General features: G+C 46.7%; 1 protein-coding gene across 3 annotated transcripts in view; it reads right to left on the bottom strand.

Moving 5' to 3' along the window:
- The window catches only part of LOC147683305 (phospholipid scramblase 1-like), a 546,679-nt gene that overhangs the window by 446,836 nt on the left and 75,667 nt on the right, over positions 1–24,176 (bottom strand). For 2 of the 3 annotated variants that reach the window (XM_086944819.1, XM_086944820.1), the window contains exon 2: positions 20,891–20,920. In XM_086944819.1, coding sequence (XP_086800945.1) covers positions 20,891–20,915 — 25 coding nt within the window. In that variant the 5' untranslated portion in view covers positions 20,916–20,920. Of the gene's footprint in view, positions 1–20,890; positions 20,924–24,176 lie in introns of all 3 variants that reach the window. The other variant, XM_086944818.1, reaches the window with a different exon arrangement.

The following is a 24,176-nucleotide window of genomic DNA, read 5'->3' as shown; positions in this document are numbered from 1 at the left end:
GCCCTAAGTGCGCTGGGGATGCCCAGACGTGGGTCCCAGGCACTCCACACCACTGGAGTCAAGCTAGCCGGGCTGATGAGAGGTGTTACCTCGAAACCGGTCCGGTCCTCGGATGCTTGATTCCGGTCTGGGAAAGATATGGCTGTTGTAGTTCGGACTGGACTGTTCCCATGGGGCACAGGGTCAGAGCTGATTTGCATAAAGCCATTATCTGACCCAGGGTGGTGTGGAGTGCAAAAAACGATGGATTTGGGCCCAGATCTTTGGACTGGGTTGAGTGTGTGACATTGATCCACATTCGGTCCATCACCTGTTGTTTTTCCATATATTCCAGGGCATCTCGTGCATGACGTTGTTTCTGTGCCACTAAGTTCTGTGCCCTATCCCGGAGAACCGCCTTGTACGCCTCCCATAGGGTAATCCAGGTGGGATAAAACAAGATGGACCCCTGAGAAATAAGAGTATTCCCTGTCATGTGGGTGAGCCCACTGCCAGAAGTTCATTAGGCTAATAGCGGTAACGAAATTGGTCAGAGGGGTTGAACGAGCACTCAGTGGAGTAGGCCCTGATCTATACTGGGTAGGGACCAAATCATCATTGAAGATCCCACCTATTAGATGAGGGGAGTAACCAGCTTCCAGGAGAATATGTGAAATTTCCTCTAACGTGATGGAATGGAGTCTGGCGGGTGCCTACACGCTAATCAGCGTTACAGCTCGGCAACCCTATAAAGCCCCCACCCCGATGGACCTGCCCAGTTGGTCTAACCATTGTTTAATGGATGTGAATAGAGGGTTCTTATGAAGTAGAATGGTGACTCCCCTTGATCCAGTTGTGTAGCCCACATGTGCCACCATATGGTGTGCTCCACTGTTTACAAACTTGCGGGGTGTCCCTTTGAGGTGTGTTCTTGTAAAAATACTACAAATGGTTGGAGCCTCCTTATATATTGTGTGACTAGCCCTCTTTTGATCTTGTCCCCAGGTTGTTTACGTTCATGACAGGACCAGGTTAGGGCCGTCATGTACGGTGTAGTGAATGAAGTACTGCATGGGCTCTGGGATGGTCTCATCTGTGACTTGGAATGTGAGTGCTTAGCGAGTGTTCAGGTCAGGCCCCAGGGTGAGGCGCTCTCCCATCTGTGTGTCACCTTGGTAATAATGGAGGATAACCCTGGAGACAGTAGCCATCAGTAAAAATAAAACAAGGCCCTACACCAAACAGAGCCAAGCATTTGCCCATTGATCCGTTCCCACATAGACCGCAGCAAGTGAAACATGGAATATACAATCAGTGAACTACTCGCCAGGGGTTCCGAGAGGTCTATAGTTCCCCACCCCCTCCCATCAGCCAAGTCGCTTGACCTCCAAAACAACTATCCATTAATCAACTGTTTCTAAGAGCCATAATAATCAAGAGCATGGCCAGAAGAGTCATCTTGTTTCTCCTAAAGCCACCATCCTGGGAGGGTGGAACCCTCTGGGTCATGCCGGCACATCGCCTTGAGGCCCCAGATGAATTATTAAGTGCCCTTAGGACATCGCTGGTAGAAAAAGGGGTCATCATCTCCTGGGAGGTCTGTTCTTGTTCTCCCTCAAGGCCCGCGAAGGCTAGTGCCAGGGGTTCGGAATCTCAGGCTCCAGTTCATGACCGGTAGGAAGTGCGCCATCCACTTTCCATGCTTTCGTTCGCAACTCCTCTTGCGACCAGCTTCCTTCTGAGTCAGAGGAGGCAGAAGACTAGTCCAGGTCATTGCGGCCATGCCATGTCAGAGCCATCGTCGAGCAGCCCCGCTGCGATCTCTCGCTCCTAAGCTGAAATCTGGTCTTAGTCTGTGCTTCTTCTGTCACATAAGAACGGGAGCGTGACCCCTGGATGTCCTTTAAGGTGGTACGTTACTCAATCCAGTTCTAAGCCTCTTCAGGTGTGAGGAAGAAGTGGGATGTCCCCTGAAAAAAGATTTTGAGTTTGGCTGGGAATATTAGCTATAGTCCTTGCAACCTGGCCTTTACTTCATCAAAGGAAATCCTCTGTTTTTGTACCTCTCTACTATAATCTGGGAACATGAGTATTTTAGAGTTCTCGTACCACATATCAGCGAGTTTGCAACCTTCAGCCAGAACCATGTCCCTATCCTGATTGTTCAGAAATTGGACTATCATCATTCTGGGCGAGGCTCCAGGGGGCAGGGGTCTACCTGGGGTACAGTGAGCCCTTTCTATGACATAGCAAAAGGAGAACTTGTCTTGCGAAAGGAGAGAGCGAAGCCATTTGTCAAGGAATTTTGCTACGTCCATGCATTCAGCTCCCTCAGGAAACCTAGAAAGCGAAGATTGTTCCTGCTGGCCCAGTTTTCGGAGTCTTCTAGCCACCATATTCTGTCCTTCGTGGTGGACAGGGATTCAGTGACTTCCCTTTGCAGTGTGACAACAGTGTCTTCTAGTTCTGATATTTGTGACTCCGCCGTATTGGCTTGCTCGGCCACATTGCAGAGGTCCTGGCTCTGTAGCATGACTTCTGACGGTACTTCGCCCACTCTCTCCTCCAGGCCATATAGAAAGACTGTATGGCCAAGAGGAGGGCTGCATTGTCAGGCATAGGCTGCGCCTCAGGCCCCGGGGGAGAGAGGGCATCCACCACTCTTGCAAAATGGTTGAGTCTTCTGTGTCTTGGGTGCTTGGAGTCTTTATCCTTGGCTATCTCCTTAGTGTTGGTGAGTTGTCAGACAAGGCCCACCAACTCATGGGCATTTGTTTCACCTCCTTCCAAGCAGCCAGGCAGTTTAAATGTTCCCTGTAGTGGTATGATCAGGGCACAGCCCCGCCACCCCGGAGTCCAATGTCACCCCACTCTGGGTCCCAGCATGGGAGGCTACCGGCCCCTGAGGGACACACGAATTCACAAACCAGGGTCATAGAGCTGTGGAAAAAGGGCAGGCAAAGTCCAGTGGATCCTCACCAGCAGGGGCCACAGCAGTCAGTCCAGTGCTCCCAATGCCCAGGCAAGCCGCACCGACCTAACGCCAGCCACCTTTGCCCAGTGTATGTGGGTGGCCTGGTGCCTATTGCACCTGTGTCTCTGTGGGTCCAACAGCCTCAGGTACAGTCCCAGCTTGCGGCAAGGACCCCCAGGCTCCTGTCCACCTACACAGTCTCACCAGGCTGACCACGGGCTGCGGGTCCCCACAATATTTATCAGACAGTCTTCAGTCTGCAAGGTAGCCCCGGCCACGATCCGCAGCTGCCATTAGAGGCCCAATTTCGGTCACTCCCTCTGGGTTTTCAACATATCCTCAGTATGCGGGGTCCACCTCATACTGCTTCCGGGTCACCATGTTCCAGGGTCCTCAGGCTTTGTCCCCAGCCACTCCTTCACACCTGTGAATCTCAGCACCTCTGTCCGTGAATGCCGCAGACGACTCCCCCAGCTCCATGGGTGGACTCGCGGGCCCTCCAGGCCCATCGAGCTGGGACGATCGGGCCGAACTGGCCCCTCACTTGCAGTCAGTCCTCAGCATTTCCTCGAGGTCTGTCGGATCAGCATTGGAGGAGGGAGGGGAGCGGGGTCCACTCAGACAGGCAGTTCATCTGTGGCAATGCACTCCCCCTCCCCGCGTGGGCCTTCTCATCTTTAACTTGTGGAATGAATGTCTGCCATGCCAGATGCTGGAACTCTCTCTAGGCTCTCCAGGATCTGGTGCGTGGCAGTGCAGGCGGCCAGGCTGGGATACTTTCCCCCCACGGCTTCCCCAACTCCCTCTGCCGTCAGGTTTTAGCAGAGCAAGTGTGCGATGGTCCCACCTCATCCACTCCCTAGGCATAGGCGCTCCAGCTGCGGTCAGCACCTCTGCTCCGGTCCTACACCCCATGGGTGAATTCCTCCAAAGCGGGTTAGAGAGGGATCGACTGTGCAAGACTACAATAGAGCCTGTCCCCCCACAGGCTCCACTGTCCAGGACACTGGTGAACCACTGCAGCGGTTCACCGGCACATCAGGCCGTCAGTGGGCCTCAGCTCCAAGTGGAGCAAACAACCACTGACATCAGCCGTCCGTTAAGCAGCAACGATGCCCGTCCAAGCCACCATTCATCAGTGGTATACTGCCAGCATTTGCATAGGTCTCTTACATTCAGGGGCCAAGGATTATTGCAGGATATCAATGGGCCTGGCCGGAGCGCTGAACCCACATATCTTTACCTGCCATATTGCTGGCCTTGCCCCCACATATCCTTGAAGTTAGAGCCTTGTAGGAGTGGAAGGCAGGTAAGGTCTGTGAGGTGTGTGTGATTTGCTAAGTTCAAGACACACATCAGGTGGACTGTGCTGTTTTGCTTCCTGCAGTTTGGTAAATGCCTTGATGTTGGAGGCCTAGGTAGAAAGGATAACAATAATCCAGATGAAAAGTTACTGTAGGAACCACGAGGGTCATGGGCAGCAATGGGTGCATGCTCAAAGCAGGCGCAGGTGGTGGAATTTGCCCTATATGACAGCATTAACTTGAGGCTCAAATGATGAGTTTGAGACAGTCTTACACATCATATCAAACATTTTTGACCAGCTGTAAGTGAAAAGAATGGTCTCCAACAGTGCCAGAAACATGATATCGGAACCCATAAGGTTAATACAATTCTGCATGTGCATCAGGCTGACTAACACCCTATATCACTACTGTAGTTTCAGGTCAATATTGCATGGATGTATATGTAGAATCAGCAATTAGTCTCTAATGATTTCAGCCAGTGTTATCAGTTAAGTGTTGCGCAGTATGAGTTCAGTGCAGATACTAGTGGCACCATCAAATTATGAAAAAAATGGCAGAAATAGCGGGGGTATGTTTGATTTTATAGGTGTGATCTATACTAATATAATAAAGAGAGAGCCCAAACCTTTGAGGCGGGTAATCTCAGGAACCACAGCACCAATCACAACACCCAATACAGCGTTGGAATGGGCAGTTGCAGCAGAAGGACATAGGCTATGCAGATGCCCACCATATACATTTAAAAGTTAAAAGAACAGTGCCAGCAAAGTAGTCCCTTGTGGGCGTGTCTGTGTTGTGCTGTGGGCGTGTGCTGGGGGTGTGACAAAAGCTGGGGGTGTGTGGTACAATCTGCCCTTCATGCCATGTCTCATATTGTGTGCTAATCCCACCCTGCTCCCTTTAAATACCCCTGCACCCCATAATCATAACCCACCCTTACTCCTTAAAATACCCCAACACCCTTAAACACTAACCCATCTTAACCCTATAAATATACCCTGTACCCCAAAACCCAAACCTATCCCTAAACCCTTAAAATACCCCTCTACCCCAAAACTCAAACCTAGCCCTGAACCCTATAAATACCCCTGTACCTCAAAACCCAAACCTACCCCTGAACCCTATAAATACCCCTGTACCTCAAAACCCAAACTTAGCCCTGAACCCTAAAAATACCACTGTACCCTAAAACCCAAACCTACCCCTGAACCCTAAAATACTCCTGTACCCCAAAACCCAAACCTAGCCCTGAACCCTTAAAATACCCCTGTACCCCAAAACCCAAACCTACCCCTGAACCCTAAAAATACCCCTATACCCCAAAAACCCAAACCTAGCCCTGAACCCTAAAAATACCCCTGTACCCCAAAACCCATACCTATCCCTAAACCCTAAAACCACCCCTGTACCCCATAACCCAAAACTATATCTGAACCCTTAAAATACCCAAACACCCCAAAACATATACCTCAGTACCCCAAAACCTATACCGCTATACCCATACTTACCATATCCAAACATTAAAAAAAACATGCTTTTACCATTCATTCATTTACAACAAATTTCGTTGTAAATGTATGCAAGGTAAAAGCATATAAAATGTAATGCCATGCGTTATAATGGCATTGCGGAGTCATGGTACTTTCGTAATGAAAGTATGCGGAGTGATGGTATGCGGAAAGAAAGTTGCGGAATAATGGGTGTTTACCCTCCCCCGGTAAGTACATTGGTGGCACGGCAGCCCACATCTCCAGCAACATACTCATATTTTTTCATCACCCATTCGAAAAATGCACAGGTCTCTCTCATTGATGGCCAGCACCGACATACACTTTTAGACACATCTCCCGCCACAAGTTCTAGAATTGCGAACTTTAGAGCTGGGGACCTACGTTCAAATCTCGGCATCAGCTCAACACCCTGTGATTCCAGGCAAATCGCTTTGTCTCCCCGTGCCTATCACAAATGAATGTGTTCTTCTGTAATGTAAATTGTGCTCATGCCATGTTGTCGAGTTCGCGCTATATAATATTGCAAGGAAAAATAAAGTAGGGAAACTTGAGTTCACACACTACTGAACGCGCACTCTTAAGTGCATCAGCAGTGCACTGTGAATCGGAGCGTTTCACAGGCCTGTCACAGATAAGAAATGCTATCAAAACGAAATCCTACAAAACAATTTACTACTGGCCGGCAGCAATTCATACCCGGACAACGTCAGGACGGGCTGCTAGTTGTCTGATAAAGAGAGACATACTTAAGGCAATATCTTTGACGTATGTGGCCACATTGAGTCAATGAAAACGAGAAGACATTTAAATAGAGAACATATTTAGGCCCTGAATATGTGTGGGTCAGATGAGGGGTGAGGTATTTGCTGTTCCTTGTAAATACTGACACAGTGGGGTGCAGTATTTGCTCGATATGATAACCACCTCAGATTTTGAGGATTCCTGAAAAAAATTAGTATATTAAGTGGAATCTTGTGCTTTCGGCATCAAATACTGCATGTACTGGAATTGTTTTACATCTTTTTACCTAAATTCTGACAGGTTTCATTTTCAAAATTTACAAGTGGAAAATTGCGGTGGGGCTGTGCAACTATTAACCTTGGTCATTGCACAAATAGGGGTTTGTGCAGGGATCACAATGTGATGTCTTACTCTGAATCAGGGGTCAGGGCATTAAAGATCAAGAAGCATGCATGCACAGGCTTGTGCCAGTGCCTTAGCTTGACACACACAGTGTTCAAAGTAATTCAGAAGGTCACATCTGACACTTTAAGACAGGGTCAAATTCGACTTGCCGGCTGAAAGTATCACACATTCAGCATTAAGGTTTATCAAATTTGGAAAAGTGAAGCTTTATTCAGTTTCTGAGATATCTGACCCTTTTGAAGAAATCTATTTGACATATTGTAGAGTGGAAGGCAAGACCTGGCTTTCCAATTATTGTAACAGAGCCACTTTAGATGCCTGCAGGAAGGGAAAAAGGTTTGGATTAACATGATGACCTCCGAGATTTCTGATTTCGATGTTAAGACCAATTCAGTGAAGGGAGTTGGGTTTGGCACCTTGGGCGTGAGTGATCCAGTTCTGAATGTTTTGGCTGTCAATTTGAATGAGCAAAGTACATTGATTTTGCTATTGAAGAACCTCAATTTGTGGTTGAAAGCACCATTTGAAAAATAAGTTATTTAAAGGTAACAAGAGTTATGCAAGAATCAAGCTTAGAGTTGGTTTCTTTAGTAAATAGTAACATCGTTGAAATATGCTCTTTGGGTTAACTTGTTTTGTTACAGCTCTGACTCAGGGATCACAATATACTACTTGAATTTACAATTGGGCGAGCTTATTATTAATAGGTTGAGATTGTCTGATCTAATGTGTGTTCACTTTATTTTCTGTATCAGCCTGGAAGGTTTGGACTACAAATTGAGAATATTTTCAGACATCATGTCTAATGAGGCATTGATTCTAGGCTACTTGCCGATGGTACCTTCTGTGGTGGTTGAGCACTCCCAGATATATCAGAATATCGGAATGTGAAAATTAGGCGAAACAAGACACATCCATGTTTGACTCTCCTAGGGATAACATCTTCACTGCGTACCCACTGTGTGTGTATATCAACCTATTTCTGTACGAAATCAATACCCAAAACTAGTGAGTTATGAAGAATAAATCAAATGGAAGGAGAGGGTTTAAGATCACTAACGACTGATATTTAAAGCACAGTTTAAACAAGCGTTCACATGGATCTCATATACTAAGTATAGGATGTATGACATTACAACGCATGCTTTTACAACGCATGCCTTTACAACGCATAGTGTTGAGGGGTGCTGGATAGTGAATAGTTTAATTTACTATTCCAACTCCAGTCCCCGTGGATAGTAGGGAAGGTGTTGGATAGTAAATTAAATCTATTCCCTATCCTAGAGCGCCCCTCAGCGCAATGTATTGTAATGGTTTGCGTTGTAAAAGTTGCGATGTAAAGGCACTGCGTGGTAAAAGTTGCGTTGTAAAGGATGTTTCCCCTAAGTATACAATAAGGAAGCGAAATTACTGCAATGATTTAATCTACAGGAAAATCTAAAGAAAACCAACATTTAAGGATTATTTTAAAATAGTTTCAATTGATTGTATTCATGCAAGGAAATGCAATTGAATAAACAGAGTTGGAAAACTCAGCAACAAGTGTGCAATGTCCCAAGTGAAATACCATAACCAAGCAAAAGTTGTGAAAAAAGTGTGTATAGTACAGGTATATAGGTAATTACACACATCCACATACAATATTAGTTTCCGGAGAATACAGGAACACTAAGGAAGGTTCACATAGTGTTATTGCAAAAAATTGGTCCATCTGTTGAGATTTCGACGGCGTGTGTTTATGGGGTTAATAGGCGTACTTTGTGGTATAATATTGGATTAAGACTATTGGGGAGTGGGTATAACAGTATAGTTGTCTGAACTGGAACTGATCTTCCTTATTGACTTTTTATGAAAATTAGTAGCCACTACTATGAGTACTCTGAAATATGCCATTGATCACATAGGGTTTTTTGGGTGAGCTTCTAATGGAAAGTATCAAGTCCTACTCAAAGAAAGACACCGAGTTCTGAAATTGGTTCAGAATGTAATTCTGCGAGTGATGGCAGGTTAGGCAAGCACAACTGGTGAAATGTGTTTCGTAGTTTTGAGGTGCAGAAACAGCCTTGCTTCCTTACTTTGTCAGTGTTAAAGCATGCTATTTTGTTAAGTGGGTAGGAATAGAATTAAGTACTATCATTAACACTACATTATAGAAACAGTTACGGACACAATATCAGCTCCCCAGAGAGAATTTCTCTAAATATCTGCAGATCAGGGAGTTTTTAGAGAATAGTGGTATCTCCTTTCAACTAAACCCCCTGATCGAGGCTAATACAAGAAGGGCAAAGATTGGCATTTTATATAATTTCATGTTAAACACAAAAGCTAATGATATTGAGCAGCAGAATCTTAAATGGGGGAATAAATTAGACAGACAAGATATTCAAATTGAAATCTCTTTGGGCATGGCGAAAGACATATTCCTATCTGCAAAGCTCTCTGCTCAACATTTCAAATCACTTTTTAATTTATATTATGCACCTGATAAGTTGTCTAAATGGCCTGGGGATGCGATAGGGAAATGCTTTCGGTGTGGCTACATTTCTGCATATGATGTACATATTTTTTTCGCGTGCCCATCGCTGGCTCCCCTCCTATCGCAGATAGAAAGATGTTTATCGGAAATTGTAGGTAACCTAATCCAACTATCTGCAACACAGATTCTTTTGGGGGTAGAAATGGGATCAAAGGATACTGGAACTGCGAAGCAGCATGCTAAACTAATATTTGTAGCAACTGCTGTTTACAGACTGTGTATTGCTTCGTATTGGCTACAAAAGGAACCACCCTCATTTTGTGGAATGGCGGTCTAGATTCTTTGTAATTCATAATATGGAATATAATTTGTATGCGTTCAAGGGTACACGCAAAAAGAAACTTGGAGAACAAATATGGGGCTTAGTCACACAGTTTCTGGAGTTATAAAATAGGGTTATATCTTTCTATTAGTGTGGAAAAAGGGTAGGGCTATGACCTTTTTCAAGATTTGCCCGGCGCTAACCGCCTTTGTACCATTCAAATTACCAAGCAATGAGGCAGGCGCCGGAGACCAGAAGGCAGGAAACAGAAGTTTTATTCCGACGGAGCAGAACACATCAGATCAGACAACAAGGTATCATCTCGAGGTGCTCTAACAGCCTCTCTGAGGCCTGGCCTCTTATACACTGGTTTATGGCATGTGACCTTTCTTTATTACAATCAGAACATTGTGAAGTAAGGAAAAAGACATCCCCGTAATCCTCGTGTCAATCCCACCCCACATGCCTCTACAATAGAGATCCCCAACCTGCTGATAAGAGGAAGGGGTCATCGCGCAGCTGAGTGTTCTGCCGATTCTTAGGATGTGTGCGCCTGATCATATCCCGGGGGGTGGGGAGGTCTTGATCAATAGAGGGTCCTTTGAAGAAGAGTGACTTCATACAATAAGGGGTAGTAAATGATATCTCCCGGCTTAGGCGATGGCCTCGGACCTGTGTGGACAGCTGGACACGGGGGAAGCGGTCATCAAAGGAGTGGTATTCATGCCGCGTGGACAATCGAGCGCGGAGGGAAGGTTTATCAACAGAGGGGCATTCATGGGAGGAGAGGAGATGCTGGTCAGGCGCAGGCGTGACTCCCAAGGACAGGGTCATGCAGAAGGGTTATGCTCATGAGAGGGAGGGAGGGGGAGCCAGGGTGCGCAGAGGATGCCTGCTGGGTCAGAGGGGTGCGCCGGCGATCGATCGTGGACAGGGAGACCATGATACCTAAAATGGCTGCCGTGTACATTGTACGTGGGTGACAAGCTGGCGCAGATGATGTTCAGCTCGCAAACTAAAATTCCACAGTCCTCCCTTTTAACATGTCTCGCCAACTTGTCAGTTCGGATTTATCCCCATAAGGCCACGTATTTCTACTTCATAGAGGGGACTCATGTGCTCAGTTCGGAAGTCCAAAGTCTTTGGGCACATATAGTTAGAAACAAAACTGCACAAGGAGGGTAGACATTGAATACCCAAGCAACACCCACATAATATCACAACAGGTATCAGTATGAAGGAAAACAACTTCCAACCCCAGCCCTTCAAAGTGTCCCAAAACCAGCTCCCAAGCGACCATCCTTCTTGTTCTTGATGAACCTCCGAGGAAAGTCTGTGGAGGTGCTCAATTGCCTTGTAGACTGAAGGCGAGTTGTCTGGCACGTAGGTGCAGCAGCTAGATCCGATGATGCGGCATGCTCCTCCTCGGTCGGCTAGGACCACGTCTAGGACAAGGCGGTTTTGAAGGGTCACAAGGCGGACCGCCTGAAGCTCCGCCGTGTTGTTGGCGAGGATGCCAGCCGTGATGTTGATCGTTGTTTCTACTGCCTGGGTCAGGTGTCGGATAGCGCGGCTGTTTGCCATTGGCCCCCACAGAGGAACAAGTCCTTTTGCAGCATCCAGGAACTGTGCTCCAGTGGAGTCGGCTTGTTCAATGTCATTTGCACGCCTCTGCCGGTGATGGTTGGCAGGGGCTACATACGTGGGGGGAAGAACGAAGGCAATGTAACAGATACCCTTCCAACCTTTCGGGAGCCAGGTGTAAGCTTTGGTGCCACACACAAAGTACATGTTTGGAGAAGCAACAAAGGAAGGGGGGTCGGCTGAGTCCAATGTTCTAATGATTCAGCAGGAACTGCGACCCACCGGCTGTGTTCCCTGGCCTTCGAGACACACAAGACCTGTGACATTTATAACAGACAGAGCCACAGTCAGAGTGGCAGTAGTTTGTTTTTGCAGATGAGAGAAGGTGGATCTAGCTGGATTGTGGAGCACCTGTACTTCGACACGTTCTTTGGCTGGAATGTCTTTAAGGAAGGTGGCGCCTGTGAGCGCAGGACACAGGGGAGCAGAGGTCTTTCCGGTTTTGTTCAGCCAGAACCCAGAGTAGAAGTGCGACACCGTCTGGCTGGAAGTGGCGTTGTCCTTGTGGCTCTCTTGCATGAGGATCAGCCAGGCGAGGCAGGAGCCGTGAACTGAGAAAGGAGAAGGGATGAAGGGGATGGAGTGTCCAGTGGCATGTGGGAGCAACCCGCAGATCCAGCAGTTCGTAGCATTTGCAGCAAGGTTGTGTTGGTGCAACAGTTGCACGAAGGAATTGTTCCAAAATTCCCTGCGCCTTTCTCGGAGCTGAGGCGACAGGGAGATTAGGTGATGCTCCTTCATGGGGGTCGGTTGTGCAGTAGGCAGCAATGCCTCATGAGCCGGTGTGCTTTCCTCCAGAATCCAGAAGGAGGTCATGAGGAGGAGGCAGAAGAGGAAGACAATAAAGAGCGCGATTGTCTTTGATTTGTGCAAATTGTCAGTCTTTGGGTTTCTATAGTGGGTATTTCCTGTTGCTTCCATCATCTTCTTATCTGGCGCTTCCATCATCTCCTTATCTGGCGCTTCCATCACCTTCAAGGGGCTCGGTAGCGGGCAGAACCACAGACTTCGTTTAGCTTCTCTCCCGGCAACCCTTGGTTGTGCTTAGGTCACCGTTCTGAGATTCAACTTAGTCCGAGGCTTACTTAGCCGAAGCTCCCTCCTTTCGACGCAGGAAATACCCTTCTCTGGATGGCACAGTGGGATCAGAAAATTTTGCAAGTTCGAGTGCCTCAGTATCGGGATAACAGTTCAATGTCGGTCGGTCTTTGTTCAGGAGCTCTTCTTGGGTGTTGACGTTTTCTGTCGCAGCCAGGTTTGCAGAGACCTTCCGGCAGTGATGTGCGTGCAGCCAGTGCCTCTTCCCCTCCACTCGAAGCGCCGTCCGTGTGGTAATCAGCACTTGCCAGGGGCCCGTCCACCGGGGTTCCAGACTCTTGGTCCGTTGGAAATTTCGTATTAGAACGAAATCTCCCGGTTGGATGTCGTGGCCGGGGCCCCTGGAAGCATCGGGGATGGCCTGCTGCACCTGTTGATGAATGACAGACAACGTTTTAGTTAACTTGCACAAATAATCAGATAGTAGGACGTCCGGGACGTCCTGAATGGAGGTTGGCTTGGGAGCAGTCCAGAGGTTCATCGGTCGCCCGAATACAACCTTGTAGGGGGTCAAATGGTGTTTGGTGGGAGTAGAGCGCATCGATAACAATGCCAGTGGGAGGGCATCCGGCCATTTAAGTCCAGTGGTGGCCACTATTTTCGACAGTTTCAGCTTCAGTGTGGCATTATGGCGTTCCACCAGGCCGGCGGATTGGGGGTGGAAGACCGCATGAAACCTTTGCTTCACCCCCAACCCCTTTAAGATTAATTGGATAACCTCAGCTATGAAGTGGGGGCCATTGTCGCTCCATAAAATTCGACAAAGGCCATAGCGAGGAAAGAATTCTTTCAGTAGTACTTTGGCAGTAGTCATGGCAGTGTTGTCATGGGTTGGATAGGCCTCTACCCATTTGCTGAAGGCACATACGATGACTAGTACATACTTCAAGCCTTGGCATCTCTCTAGCTGGATGTAGTCCATTTGAAGGACCTCAAAGGGGTGATTGGGGATCCCAAACCCTCCCCGGGGTACCACAGTTCCTTTCCCGGGGTTGTGTTGCAGACAGATAAGGCACTGTTGGACTAGGCGTCTGGCTGAGTCGGGGATTTTGTCGTTGTGCCAGACTTTGGAAATGAGTTCGATCATGGGTGCAGATCCTATGTGTGCGGGGGAATGTGCCATCGTCAGTATGGGGATCAGATATGAGTCAGGCAGCAACCATCTGTTTGCATCCTTCGTTCGCCAGCAGCCCTCATCATCCTTCAAACCCACCCCGGCCCACTTAGTCAGTTCGTGAGGGGTGCTGGTCGACTGGATGTCTCTGATCATTTCCCTTGTGTCAGTCCATTTCTCTGCTTGTGACCTGGTCACATACATGCGTGTCATCGCCCTATTCTCAGCTGTGGTTCGTGCAGTGATGTCGGCCAGTGCATTCCCTTGTCCGACTAAGTCTGTCACCCTTTTGTGTGCCTGACATTTGATCACCGCTAATCGTTTGGGGAGGAGAACTGCTTCAATCAGGGCGGAGACAAGATCTCCGTGGAGGATAGGGGTGCCGTGGGACGTCAGGAATCCCCTCTCCCTCCACAGGAGCCCAAAATGGTGAACCACCCCGAAGGCATACTGGCTGTCTGTATATACGTTCGCAGTGGTCCCCGTGGCTATGATGCATGCTCGTGTGAGGGCTATCAGCTCTGCTGCCTGGGCAGATCGTTGTGTGATGCAGGCTGTCTCAACTACTGTTCGGGCTGTCGTAACTGCATAGGCAGCTGAAGTGGTGCCATCTGGGAGTTTGATGCATGAGCCGTCTACCCATAGCTCTCCATCGGGGTCAGTGAAAGCTGTATCTCGGAGGTCAACTCTACTCCTAGTTTGTTCGTCCGCGAGGGTCACACAGTCGTGTATGGGAGGAACGTCGGGGTCATTTTCAGGTAGGGGCAACAATGTGGCTGGATTCAAAGTCGTACATCTCTTTAGTGTGATTTGGGGTGCAAGTAGCGTCAATTCGTACCCTGTCAGTCGTGCGCTAGTCAGATGTTGAGTCTTGGTTTGGTTCAGAAGGGTGTCGACAGCATGGGGTACTAACACGGTCAGAGAGTTTGAAAGTACGATTCCTTCGCTCTGACGGATAGAGACGGCAGCGGCAGCTACCGCTCGAAGGCAGGCAGGCAAAGCTCTGGCTACAGGATCAAGAGTGGCGGAGAAGTAGGCACAAGGGCGCTGCTTAGGACCAATTGATTGAGTCAGGACAGACAATGCACACCCCTCCCTTTCGTGGGTGAAGAAGGAGAAGGGTTTGGAGTAATCCGGGGTTCCCAGGACGGGTGCTGAACAGAGTGCATCTCGTAATTCCTTAAAGGATGCTTGACACTCAGGGGTCCAAGGGAGCGGGAAGGAGGCATCTTTGGTTAATAGGGCAAGTAGGGGTTTTACAATGAGGCTGAAATTAGGTAACCACTGTCTACAAAAAGAGGTTAGGCCAACCAAAGAGCGGACTTGCTTTTGTGTCTTTGGGACGGGGGTGTCTAGGATGGTTTGGATTCGGTCGGGTGTGAGTTTCCTCCCTTCTTTGGACAGGAGATGGCCTAGGTATGTCACTTGTGGCTGGCAGAACTGTAATTTCTTTTTGGAAACTTTATGGCCATTCTCTGCAAGAAAGTGTAGGAGTTGAACAGTGGCTGTGATTGCAAGTGGGGTGGTGTCGGCTGCCAAAAGGATATCATCGACATATTGGATCAACACCACTCCATCTGGTAGCTGGAAAGCATCCAGCTGTCTTTTGAGGGCCTGGCTGTAAATGCTGGGGCTTTCAGTGTACCCCTGGGGAGCTCTACAAAATTGGTACGAGCGGGATTTTAAAGTGAAGCCGAAGAGATAACGGCTGTCTGGATGGATGGGGATAGAGAAAAACGCATTCTTAAGGTCGATAACAGTGAAGGTGGTGGCAGTGGACGGGATGAGGGTCAGAATGGTGGTGATATCGGAGACTACAGGGTATTGGGGTACAACCACTTTGTTAATTTCTCGCAGGTCGATGATGAAGCGGTATGCTTTCTCATCTCCTTCGCCTTGCTTCTTAACAATAGGTAGGATTGGGCTGTTGCAGACGTTGCTAACCACCTCTTCAACCACTCCTGCATCTACCAGAGACTGAATGATCGCTACCAGTGCCTTCTCGCCTTCGGGAGATATCCGATATTGTGGGAGTTTCGGGAGCATAGCGTCCTGTCTTACGGTTATATGAATGGGGTCAATCATCATTCGTCCCACATCAGAGTCATTTTTGGCCCATAGGTACGGAGGCAGGGTATCAAGCAAGGACAGGTCCGCATCAGTTATGGAGCACATGTGTCGTGAGGGGCAGGATTTGGGTATGTCTGGGTTGTCGTACAGGATGACTCAGATTCCATCTGGGGAACACCTAATGGTAGCTCGAAAATGTTTCAGTAAGTCAATGCCCATAATGGCGTCAGGGGAGTTGGAGGAGAGCAGAAATGTCGCGTCAGTGGTGTTGTTCTCTAGGTCAAAGGTGATAGGTACGGACAGGGGGTTAGTGGAGGGCGTCCCATCGAAACCTATCGATTAAATGTGTGAGCCAGACAAGGGTGCCCTTGGAATCAGTCGTTTCGATAACACACTACGTGTCGCCCCAGTGTCTACCAAAAATGGAGACTCTGTACCCAGGACCTTAGCAGTGATGTAAGGACCTTGCTGGTCAACACAGAGTTCGACTGGATCCCTCCCTTGCCCCTGGCAGTCCTATGCAAAATCGGGGGCATTCTCACCATCGGATAGTTGATATTGGTTCTGTCGGGGCGGTCAAATGTGTTCAATCTCCCTGATCTGTCATTGTTGGTGTCGTTTGTGTGCCCTCGTCCTTGTACTCTATTTCTCGGGCTACCTGCCACATCCCTGGAGTCCCTATTTCTATTCATCTCTAGCAGAACCGGACACTGGTATTTCCAATGGCCAAATCCTTTGCAGAAGGCGCATTGGTCATTGCTAACGTCTCTACGTCCAGTGTGGGGTGTTGGGGTGTGATCTTTAGGGGGTAGATTTCTGAGGGTGGTCGATTGGTAGTTCCCTCTTTGGGGTTCCCGTCCTGCCGCTATACCTTGTATCTGGGCTATCATTACCCTTTCTTTTAGATCTTTCTTCTTTTTCTCGGACGCCCTATCATTCTCACTCTTTTGGTGCTCGTAATACTGAGCCATCTGAAGGATAGCTGCGGGTTTGGAGGCCCCCCAACTACTCTCACTCGTCTGCAGTTTTTGGGAGACCTCTTGTGATAGGCCCTTTACATAATTTTGTACGAACAGGTGCTGTCCGGTTGCGGTGGTCATGTCTTGGCCACTGTAGTCGGAGAACACTGTCTCGAATCAGGAGAAGTATTCTGACACATCTTCCTGGGGTTTCTGTCGACAGGCCGTGACTATCGACCAGTCTACCTTTCTTTCTGGGATCAGTGTCTTTAACTTCTGAACTAGTTTGTCTGGGAGTTCCAGTATGTCCTTTACTGGTTTCCTTCCTGGCTCTCGCTGTCTATCTAGTTTACCGAGTTGGTCCCAGGTATGTCCAAACAGATCCGTGTGGTCAGCCTTCCGGATTTGCTTCCACACGTCAGCTGGCAGGCATAACCCGAAGAACAAGTCAATGTCCGCTAAAGTCATTATCGTCGAACCCAAGGCTGTGCCTAATTCGGTATAGAATGCTGTCGGGTTCTTTCTCAAATCGGGCAGAGTTTGTTTAAAGGTTAGGATATCTTGTCGGTCCCATGGTTGGTAAACCCAATTATACACAACTCTCCCTTTTGCATCTGCGTGATTAATATCGTCGCTTGTTCCCAGGCCACGTGGCGGGATCCAGTAAGGGGCCGCCTCTCTGATGGGCATCATAGTATTGGCTACTTCTACTGAGGTCGTTTCAGGGACTGTAACCTTGGCTTCTGGTTTTTGTTCCGCGAGGTGGCGGAGGACCTCAAGCATCTGCATGAAGAGCTCCGTCGCCTCACATTCAGTCCCATCTCCAACATCAATCTTCCTATACAGCGTTGTTAGTTTAACGGGGCCCTTACTTCGATACCTATCTTCATATGCGTTCAGGGTGTGGTAGCTGAATCGCAAAACGAAATGCCGTCTGTGGCTGTCGGCATGTGAATTATATATGCTCATTGTGAATTCTTCGCTCTCCCTTCGTTCTACTAATGTCTTTGCTATTTTGTCGATCCCATCCCGCTCATCTTTGCTCAACCTATTTGGTCTGGCTGGTGGTTGTTTGCTAGCCTCGGGTCGTCTGACGATGTTGTTAATGTGGCTGGTGCGGAGGCCGTGAGGGCTGGTGCACTAGCACTAAGGTCACTTTCGCTCGCACTCGGGGCTTGCAAGCTTTGTTGGCAGGGGGCATATGGAGGGGGCATGTAGATGATTGGGGGACCTAGCAGTAACTCATCGTTCGCCCGTTGTTTGGAGGGCAATTCAGGGTAGAGCGCAGAGGGGGTCCTAACAGGACATTGACCTGTCGACCCTGATTCTTGGTTTTGTGTAGCTTCCTTTCTTTCTTTTATTTCTTCTTCTAGTTGCTTAGCGGCTAGGTGGGCTGCCTTTCGTAATTCTTTCCCTATTTTTGCTTCTTCTCTTTTCTTTCGTTGTTCCGTTTCTTTGCGCCACATGCCTATACTATCGAGCATAGTGGGCGTGGTCTTATTTTTCTGGAGCGCCATTTCCAATGTTTTTATTTTGTTTTCATCAAAGGAACCTATCAGTGGCCACTGACTTTCAGGGTTCTTCTTTGTATATTTATGCCATAGCTTAGTATAAGCTATAGCGACTAGTCCATGCTTAGTGAACATGTCCTTATTAGGGGTGCCTTCCAGTGGAGCCGGATGGTTCATCTCTAATAAGCGGTCCGGGCTGTACAGGCTACCAATCAGTGGGGAGAAGATAGGCATGACTGGTTACAACGGGGACAAAGGTCTGCACTACCTATCTTATCACGGCGGGCAAAGACTAGACAGAATATTTCTATTCTCCGTTGTTTGCCGGCGGTGAATACCTCAAAAGAACCAATACCGAACAATCAGTGTTCGGCCAGTCAAACAATCAGTGGGGAGAATAAGTGGGCACGAAAAGTTTGCGTTACCCACTCTTTCTCTACCTGCAAAGAGAGACCTTGTTCTTCCCTGTTTGCAGACAAAGAATCTCCAGACAATAATCCACGAACGACAGTTCGGGAAAACAGTGGGGGAGGAAGATAGGCACGACGGATTACAATGGGGACAAAAGTCTGCGTTACCTATCCTTCACTGTTTGCAAAGAGAGAGCCTGTTGTTTTCTCCGTTTGCAGACGGTGAATCTCCAGAGGGTTCAACAAAGCGTAATACTAGTATTATCCAAACCAAACAATCATTTCTCAGTTTGTCGTGTCTACACGACCTTACCCGGACCGCATGGACGGTTTCCTGTCTTCTGAATCCAGCGCCCGATCGTCCTCTCTTCTTCGTGATGTTCGTGGCACTCCTGATGGTTCCCAGTCAGGACCGTAGATCACTCGAGAGAGGTCTGTTCGGAACTAGTGAAGGTCGGATGATCGGCTGTCAGACGAGGGTCTATCGGACACGAGCTCTCCCGATCGTTGCAGTCGTTCACTCTGTCGTCGGGACCTCTCCCACTGGATCCACGTGTCGCTGATGGGCCCCACGCTTTGGGACGCCAATTGTGGAAAAAGGGTAGGGCTATGACCTTTTTCAAGATTTGCCCGGCGCTAACCGCCTTTGTACCATTCAAATTACCAAGCAATGAGGCAGGCGCCGGAGAACAGAAGGCAGGAAACAGAAGTTTTATTCCGACGGAGCAGAACACATCAGATCAGACAACAAGGTATCGTCTCGAGGTGCTCTAACAGCCTCTCTGAGGCCTGGCCTCTTATACACTGGTTTATGGCATGTGACCTTTCTTTATTACAATCAGAACATTGTGAAGTAAGGAAAAAGACATCCCCGTAATCCTCGTGTCAATCCCACCCCACATGCCTCTACAATAGAGATCCCCAACCTGCTGATAAGAGGAAGGGGTAATCGCGCAGCTGAGTGTTCTGCCGATTCTTAGGATGTGTGCGCCTGATCATATCCCGGGGGGTGGGGAGGTCTTGATCAATAGAGGGTCCTTTGAAGAAGAGTGACTTCATACAATAAGGGGTAGTAAATGATATCTCCCGGCTTAGGCGATGGCCTCGGACCTGTGTGGACAGCTGGACACGGGGGAAGGGGTCATCAAAGGAGTGGTATTCATGCCGCGTTGACAATCGAGCGCGGAGGGAAGGTTTATCAACAGAGGGGCATTCATGGGAGGAGAGGAGATGCTGGTCAGGCGCAGGCATGACTCCCAAGGACAGGGTCATGCAGAAGGGTTATGCTCATGAGAGGGAGGGAGGGGGAGCCAGGGTGCGCGGAGGATGCCTGCTGGGTCAGAGGGGCGCGCCGGCGATCGATCGTGGACAGGGAGACCATGATACCTAAAATGGCTGCCGTGTACATTGTACGTGGGTGACAAGCTGGCGCAGATGATGTTCAGCTCGCAAACTAAAATTCCACATTAGTGCCTGCTAGTAGAATTAAGTTAATGTCTGAATTCTTATTTTTCAATAGACCAATGTTTTAAGTTTTATCTATTGCTTCTTTTTTTTTCCTCTCTTTTTTTGGATTGCTCATAATATATTTCGTAAATTTCGTTTGGTCTAAAATGCTTTGTTTTTATTTGTGTAATACTCTAATATGTTATGACCTCTTCTGTGATAATCTGTATTGTATCAGAATGACTCATACCAACCGATTCATGTATTTACCAAAAATAAATAAATTTAAAAAAAAACACTACATTATAGAAAATTTTTAAAAAATAGGTAGTCTTCACATTTTATGTTGTGAAAAGCCTTTCAAACAGTTATGGTCTCTGTAAATGAGATGATATTCCTAAATTGATTTCTCGTTGGCCAAATAGAATCTGAATATATGTTTTTTCGGGGCTTCTTATGAGTAATTATGAGTGTTCTGGTAAGCTGAACTGCCACAGAACACTGCATGGAAAAATAAAGCAGTGGCAACAATGGCTATATTGGCTCGCCAAATTAGGTATTTGTTGCTCTTCAGGGCAATTCTCAGAAATTTCTGAACAAAGTATATTCCATCTTTTTGATTTTGTACGTATAGACACTTACAAACCTGTACAGGTTGAGGCTTAAATCTCTGTATTTACATCAACCTCTAGCACACATGTATGCATTTCTGCATCTACACCGTTAAGAATTTAAGGATGCGATTCCTGGATGAATGATGTAATACAGTACGATGGGAGGACGAATGGGAGAATGAATGAATAATATTAGAAATGATAATACATTGTAATCTATCATTTGAATTGGTGACAAGCAGATGGCCCCTCTACATACACATAATAACCAGGTTACCAAAGTTGAAAAAAGTGAGAGGAAAACCTTACCCTTCATTTCCACCGATTGACTCATTATTACTGTAAAGGGAAAATAAAAACAGGTTACAAATTTACCGGATTAGTAGACCTATATTGTATTGTATTGTAATTGCATTTATATAGCCCTTACTACCCCTGAGGAGGCTTTCAAGCGCTTTTTTGGCAGGTAACAAGCTACTCCAGAACCAATAAAGGATTAATGGTGAATTAGTTAAGTGAAAATAAGAAAGTAATTTGAGTGGTGGATATATGTTGATCAAGTAGAGATAAATACAGAAAAAATGTAAAATATGGGTTGTTGCAATCAACTGGCTGAGACAGAGAATGTAAGTCGAATATAACATGGGAGGAGTATTTGTAAAAATGGGAAGGGATTTATAGCCCCCTTGAAGCTTGCAATTATATGTGTTCTTATTCTCATTTATATTCTCTATAACACATGCTTTTATTTATCATTTCATTCAAATGTATTCAGAGTACAACAATTTTTTAGGCTGATAATGTATCTACACGTTCAGGTATTATTTATACATTTAGCTAGGGTCACAGCAGTGTTAGACACATGTGCAAGAGAATTCACACGTTTTTGTTCAAATTTTACACCCTCAGTTATGAGGCAAATTTTTCCTTAATAATGTTGAGAAATGATAGTCGAGGTTCAGCAATGTGGGTTAAAGTCCTACTTTGATTGTAGGACCGTCACCAGGGTAACAGTAAACAACTGTGACGGCTTCTGCTGTGAGGAGGCATGTTTGATCAATTTACTCATCCATGAATTTTTCAAATGATGCTTTCTGGGGTACATGTCAACTGTTGAGGGATAAGGATACTGATTGGAAGATAGTATTTAGAACCGTATTAATGTTTATACAATTCTTGCTTCTCAGTGCTTCGGGTGGAATCTAGAATTGTACCAATCATTTCATTCATGCCTGCATAGATGTCTTTATAGTAGCCTACACACACAACATTTTCAACTACATCTTCTCTAGATCACAATATTGGGAATGTGAGGCCTGTTTGCAGTATGTGACTGAGAACTAAGTATAGAATTATTTGTACAAGTGTCAATGTTACCCCGCATGAGTGTATGCTATTACATTTTAGCCAAGCGGACTACCAGATATGCAGCACTTTTTGGCTTGCCTATGTTTTACCAGTAGTTTAGCCATTCATTTTGTCATTTGGCAACCTGACTACACAGTCACAAGGTAACACATTTTTATGGATACTTTAAATGGACTTGACTTTTCAGGAAATAAATAGTTTACACCATTTGACTAATTATTCAGTAGCCCCAAACACCAGTTTTTTGGGAAGCTGATGCTTCAAGCTCTGCAATTGGAGATAGTTTATCATAATGCCACAACAGAAATGAGCAGTTCCCTTTGGCTGTTTTTGTGCATGTTATATTTGGAGGAGTGGAACTGAACGATTTATGATTAGGAATTGTTGGCGGTAAAATAGGCATTTTAAAGAATGGAGGCATTGTTTGCAAACATAACATGCAGTGGGAATGTACATGAATCATCGAATTCTTCAGTTTCTAAAATGAGCTTATACTTGAAGTGCAAACAATTGAGGTGTCCTTTTCCTCAGAGGTTATGACTTAGTTATAATATAGAGACTTGGCTGGTGCAACAGAAAGGAATAAGCCTTGTTTTGTAAAAATACACAAGACCTAGGTCTTAGGTGCTACACTCACTCTAATTATAGAGACACAGATTTAATTGATTCCAGCTTTCAGTTCTTCTCCAAAAACTATCCAAATGGTGGACATTGCTGGGAGGTAAGCATGGGGTGACTCTAGAAAGATGTAGCTGGAGCAACATTTTGATCAGAGATGGACCCTTGAACGTACCCATCAGTTTAGACATTCCGAGGATCTTTTATGGTGCCACTGGACAAACACTTAACGTCAGTAAAACAATTTAAAATAGCAAACTTATTCAAAAGGTATTAATGATATATTCACAGAGATTCCCAGCAATACGTTGAGATATGTGGCATAGGAATCCTGGCCAAACTGGAGAAAACCAAATTGGTAGGGTTGCATTAGCCACTTCATGTACCACCCAAATCTTGGCACTTAGTGCCTCTAGATTTGAAGGTTGATCTGCCTAATAGATCTAGTCTTGACACTGTTATGCCATAGTTGATTCTTTGTCTAGAGTGCAGTCTTTTTTCTCTTTTCAAATGCATACCAAACCCTCAAACGCTGATCCTTAGCTTCCTGAAGAATATTGTCAAAGTGCATGGACATCCATCCAGAATGACTTTGAATAGAGTGTCCCAAAATTACCTTCTGCTTCTGGAAGAAATTTTCTAAGTAATGTGACATCAAATCAGTCTACAGCTTTCCACCTACAAAAAGGCCATTCCAAGAACAGCTCAGAAGAGAGCTGTGTACTAGGCATTGGCAGAGATCATGGAGTTCTACTCTGTGAAACTCTGCGAAGTGCTGCAAAAACTCTGCCATGCTCTATGGAGTTCCACCAGCTGCAGAGTCTATTAAGTTCTACTGCTCACACTGATTTTAAGTGCCGGGAGTGTTGCCGCATAAACAGTATCCCACATTGCACTGGAGGGCGCTGCTGCTTTCTGCCGATCGAGCAGACACCGGCACGGCTGGTTCTAAGGTGGCCCAGAAAAACATCAGCATCGGCCGCCTTAGACATGCTGCACTGGCTTCCCATCCAGAAACCCATACTGTTCAAAATCCTTGTGATCACTTTTAGAGCTTTTCACAAGCGCGGTCCAAAATATCTGTCCAACAAATTTCACAGATACCACCCCACTAGAGAACTCAGGTCAACTACTGCCAATTTGATGACTGTCCCCAAGTTCAGACTTGCCACCAAGGGAGGAAAATCATTGGCAGTTCTAGGAGCTAAAGTCTGGAACAATCTCCCAGTCCACCTCCGCTTAATCACATCAGAACAGACCTTTAAAAAATCCCTAAAAACATGGATCTACGGATTAGCCGAATCAGTATGCAAATCTCTTGTCTAAACTATACAAAACATTCATAATTCAGTTACATCTTGTTAATTTACTAGCAATGAAGTCGCAGCACCAGGATGCTCCATGGAGTGACAGTGCGCTATACAAAAACCCCCAACATCAACATCAACATTCTACTCGAGCGTCAGCTTCCTCAACGCTGTAGCAGATTTCTCAATACAGTGGTTGCGACATGCCACAATCGCCCACGTTGAGAAATCTTGCCAGGAGCAAGCGAAAAAACTCCTCTCTGCATCACTTCTTTGAGTTTTTCGTAACTCCTCGCTCCACG

The sequence above is a fragment of the Lissotriton vulgaris genome, chromosome 11 (genome assembly GCF_964263255.1).
Source record: "Lissotriton vulgaris chromosome 11, aLisVul1.2, whole genome shotgun sequence".
In the NCBI taxonomy this organism is placed as follows: Eukaryota; Metazoa; Chordata; class Amphibia; order Caudata; family Salamandridae; genus Lissotriton; species Lissotriton vulgaris.
This window is presented reverse-complemented; position numbering and strand designations above follow the sequence as displayed.